This window comes from Galeopterus variegatus, unplaced genomic scaffold (assembly GCF_000696425.1).
Source record: "Galeopterus variegatus unplaced genomic scaffold, G_variegatus-3.0.2 Scaffold5040, whole genome shotgun sequence".
NCBI lineage: Eukaryota > Metazoa > Chordata > Mammalia > Dermoptera > Cynocephalidae > Galeopterus > Galeopterus variegatus.
This window is the reverse complement of record NW_007731151.1, coordinates 115,752-116,753: the sequence shown is the minus strand read 5'-3', so window position 1 is coordinate 116,753 and position 1,002 is coordinate 115,752. Positions and strand designations below refer to the sequence as shown.

The 1,002-nt window shown below is 33.3% G+C and overlaps 1 protein-coding gene across 1 annotated transcript in view; it reads left to right on the top strand.

Annotated features, from left to right (window-relative positions):
- Positions 1 to 1,002, top strand: part of LOC103604232 (guanine nucleotide exchange factor VAV3-like) — a 71,322-nt gene that overhangs the window by 45,123 nt on the left and 25,197 nt on the right. Inside the window, exon 6 of the mRNA XM_008588799.1 lies at positions 463 to 508. Coding sequence (XP_008587021.1) covers positions 463 to 508 — 46 coding nt within the window. The remainder of the gene's footprint in view (positions 1 to 462; positions 509 to 1,002) is intronic.

The window sequence follows — 1,002 nt, the reverse complement described above, 5'->3', positions numbered from 1 at the left end:
TAATATCAAGTTTGTTTTTCTGCCATGTTGAGAGAAAATACAGGAAATTAGAAATTGCTATGTATTCAGCAAGCAGCTGTTCCTTTTATTTTTGTTTAGAAAGGCAAGTATTTCATAGGCAAGAACAGTAATTACTACTCTGGAACTGAGGTTTAGTATGGTTTCTTTTCATTACCACATCTGACCGAAGACTAACAGGTTGTTCTGTATCCATGATTAACAATAGGGGGTAACTCACACTATACATGGCCTGAATAACAAGGAAAACTACTAGGTAGGTGTCATGTACATCCAGACGGCAGGGAGAGATTACTATTTACTTACTCTTCTGTATACGTGGGGAAAATTTATCATTAAATCGATCATCTTTATATTGTATGTAATTATTCATTAAGGATTTCATGTGTTTGAGAACCAAAGTATTCTTGTCAAGAATAATCTATGATTCTTGTTTTCCTAAAGGAACTTGTGGAGTACTATAAGCATCATTCTCTTAAGGAAGGNTTGAGTCGATGACAGTGTGGTTTTTTAGAAGAAATAGTTGCTTTTCCATTGTTTTTTTTTTAAGACGTGCTATAAGGTATTTGTAAGAAACTTTATATCTACAGGACTTATCTATTGATGAGATGCATTTTTTCATTATGAATTATTATTCAATTTCAGTTTTGCAGTAGAGGGATTTAGATTTGTGCAGAATCTGTGAAACCAACATGTGAAAAGAAATCTTCTGAAACATGAGTCTGAAAGATGTTGGGTAGTTATTACATTAGGCTTTGATGTATTTATGAGAAGATTGGAAAGAACCATATTATTGATCTCTGTGAGTACCAGATGACATCCAGAGCTATGATGAATGCTAACACTTCTTCTTGATAAGCCAGAAATAACGTCAAGTAGCATTTGGGCTTTATCAACTTGTGTTTACCATGGGAGAGTACATTTAATATCAAGTTTGTTTTTCTGCCATGTTGAGAGAAAATACAGGAAATTAGAAATTGCTAT